The 3,505-nt window shown below is 39.5% G+C and overlaps 1 protein-coding gene across 1 annotated transcript; it reads right to left on the bottom strand.

The window, feature by feature from the left end:
- Positions 1–3,170, bottom strand: LOC310868974 (uncharacterized protein; the record flags this gene model as incomplete). The annotated part of the gene is made up of 6 exons (XM_083779483.1): positions 2,922–3,170; positions 1,799–2,406; positions 1,386–1,447; positions 917–1,008; positions 349–467; positions 1–252 (listed from the first exon to the last, which is right to left on the bottom strand). Exons 1-6 carry the CDS (start codon positions 3,106–3,108, stop codon positions 1–3), a joined length of 1,320 nt encoding a protein of 439 aa, XP_083635609.1. The 5' UTR covers positions 3,109–3,170.
- Positions 3,171–3,505: the final 335 nt, after the last annotated feature.

Raw genomic sequence — 3,505 nt, 5'->3', positions numbered from 1 at the left:
CTATCTCAGTGTCTCTCGCTGCACACGGTGGTGATGAAGGGAACGTGGGTCTCTCTGTTTTTCTTTCCTCTCCTGAAGAAGCTGGCACAAAGCAGAAAGCTCCGCATCTCTCTCGGATGGAGGTGAAACGCTCCACACACTGCGTCCATCTACAGCGCCATCCTCTTCTTCCGACATTAGTTCAGCTGTTGCACGCATCCACACAGCCCTCTCTCCATCGGTCTCCAGACATTCACTCCTGGATTTCATCAACTGTAAAAAAAAATATTGAATAGAAATTAAATTATATATTAATTTACCATTATTACATTACAAAACACATCTTATAAACAGTCCCACATAACCTACCCTCTTTTTTCTGGCTCGGATCTTCATGGAGGCATTCATCTTCTTTTTCTGGTCAGCATTCTCTGGTTGGTCCAGGCGATGGCTTCTTTTCATAGACTCAAAGTAAGTCCTGCAAGCAGCTAAAAGGAAAATACAATTAGGATTTACTTAGTTTCAAAATATATACAGTTGTAAAAGAGCATAATTTGTAACTGCATACTCCCAGCTCCCTGTATAAGTCTAAGCATTTTCACTGGAAATTGCCCACCCTCCCGGGGGAATCAATTTCTGTTCATGGTAAATGGTGCATTTATATAGCGCTTTATCCAAGGCGCTTTACATAGAATGTGCATTACATGCACACTGATGCCGAAGGAAACCATGCAAGCACACCAACCTGCACATCGGGAGCAATTCTAAAGTATTCAATAAATAAAATGTCTGTCTGTCTGTCTGTCTGTCTGTCTGTCTGTCTGTGTGTGTGTGTGTGTGTGTGTGTGTGTGTGTGTGTGTGTGTGTGTGTGTGTGTGTGTGTGTGTGTGTGTGTGTGTGTGTGTGTGTGTGTGTGTGTGTGTGTGTGTGTTCTTACCTGCTATCACGACACTGTCTATGTCTGGGAAAGCAATGCCGACCTGCTCCAACATATGGGTCGCAACTGCCAGGTTATGTGGAGAATTGATACTGGAAGAGCAAGCAGCATGTTGTTAGTTGCAGTGGTGTAAAGCAACTTTTGATTCTACTCCAAAACATTTCAGAGGCAAATATTGTATTTTTACTTTTAATTTATTAAAACATACATTACCCACTTCAGCCGTATATTTCAGCCATTTGAAAATAGCTGATCGACAAGCTCACAATGTTTTGTGGTGTGTCAGTTAGTTAATTTTGACTCACCCCTCCCCCAATTAAAATCCCTTTGTGTTCATGTGTTTTGCCTTGCTAAATATTTTGCCTTTGTATCCCTTTCTCTACTAATCAAGCTGTCTATTTTGTTTTGTTTTTAATATTTAGCTGGGGTAAATTACACAGTGATACAACAAACAACTGATTATAATTACCTTCGTTGTGGATCAAGTTTCAGGGAATTGCTTTCAGAGTTGTGTAAACGTCTCACCACCTCCTGCAACAGAATGATTCACAATTTACAATTTAGGCATTTAGCAGACGCTCTTAATCCAGAGCGATTTACAATAAGCACAAAGTTAGTGGGACTGTAAAAGCATATCCAATCCACGATATTTATATAGCACATTTCAATGTGCTATACAACTCAATGTTTACAGTGCTGTACAGAAAGTTAAGATAAATACACTGTAGGCTACACACTAAATAAAGCTAAAAACACAGAAACAACAGCAAGATGATCTTGCTGTTGTTTCTCATCACACAGTAAAGAAAGTACAGTAAAAAACAAGGCATGAAGGCATTCTCGCCTTGGGTGGACACACAATGCAGACATAATTTCACTTACCGCAATTTGTGAATTATGTGCTCTTTTAATCCTCTTTGCAGGTGGCAATGTAGAATCAGTGGAATTCTCAGCAGCAACAGCACCGATACTATCAATCATACGAAGCAACTGCTCAATCTTCTCATCCTGTAGTTGAAACATCTCATTGAACTTTTCTTCAACTTTCGTGATTTGTCGCGACAATCCATTCACAGCCACAATAATAGTATTTGAACCTGACTGGTCATCCCATTCATCACGGTCTTCAGTGTCAGATTCAGAACGGTGCGAAGAGAGGAGTTGATCACCACTAGTTGGTTGTGATGTTCCACAGTCCTCTACACCAGCTTGTGTTTCCATGTGTTGAGATGAGATGTTGGCTATAGATTCTGTTTTTATGTTTTCATCATCCTCTGTTGATCCCCCATCCTCGTCTGATATTTGAAGTAGCTCATCATGTTCCTCTTTAATCTGTGGAGACCCTGGTTCCTCCTGGACCAGACTAGAGGTTCTCTCCTCATGTTCATCTTTAATCTGTGGAGACTCTGGCTCCTCCTGGACCACACTGGAGGTTGTCCCCTGCTGCTCAGGGAATACTTCCTCTTTACACACAGGGAGGTGTATGGAGTCTAGACAGAAGATAAAATGAGAGAAAACCATTACATGTTTGAACATTCTATCCTAATGTGGTGTCCTTTGTATTGTATCTTTGTACAAAAGTTAGTGTGCAACCAACCAGTATGTAGTTGTTAGTTGCTGTTAGTTCCATATCTGTCCTAATGCTGTTTTGAATGATTTGGAATGCAACCAGTTTAATTCTTTCCCCCCTTTAAAACTGTATGATTATACATGATCAATATTTTATTTATGTTTTCCTTCTATATATCAATATTTGTTTAACAGTCACCCTAACATGAATGGAGGAATCTACAATACAATTATATCTACAATTAGATAATACAAACTCAGTTGATGTGAAGTTTCAACCAGTTCCTCTTCCATTCCAAATAGTGACCATTGCTGTTTTGTGTCTGAAATTATGGTGAAATTGCACTCACGTCTTTAAAACAATTGTTTTAACATGTTTTCCTTCATGTTCAAACCTTTTACGATTAGAATAAACATAGTAAAGGGTTTTACCAACCTGCTCTGTGTAGTTTGTCAATTGGTTGTAAAATCAAATCCAGTAGTCGGCTGTCATTTTCTTGCTTGATGTGGAAAGCTTCATCCTTGTACACTGTTAGAATTCTTTCAAGGACCCCACATATCTCTTCAGCAGCAGTAGAAAGTCTCTGGTTGACCAAGGACTTCAATGTTTGTAGTAAAGCCATAACTCAAAACTTGACCAAATAGACTGATCTAGATTTTTTTTAATGCAATTGTCAGTTAACTGACTTTGGAAATCTGTAAAATTAAGCACACAAATAGAACCAAACCGAAATGCTTGAGCTAGTGCAGAAAGGAGAAGTTCAGCTCTTAACAACTAGCAGAGATTAAAGTGACACTATGCTGAACAGACTCCATGTTAAATACTAACACAGGGCACTGATGGTCCAAACAGAGCGAGTGGGCGGGACACACCAACAATAGAACAAACTGTATAGACAATCACTGCTCCTAACAACTAAAACAACTAAAATGAAGTAGCCTACAAAATAAATTAACCTGCACCATGTAGGCCTACCTCTTCTTTTCTACCCCGCATTGGGAACCATGGTTGCCTTAATA

The sequence above is a fragment of the Protomyctophum parallelum genome (assembly GCF_964188405.1).
Source record: "Protomyctophum parallelum genome assembly, chromosome: 1".
In the NCBI taxonomy this organism is placed as follows: domain Eukaryota; kingdom Metazoa; phylum Chordata; class Actinopteri; order Myctophiformes; family Myctophidae; genus Protomyctophum; species Protomyctophum parallelum.
The sequence above is the reverse complement of the archived record's forward strand: the minus strand, read 5'-3'. Positions and strand labels throughout refer to the sequence as shown.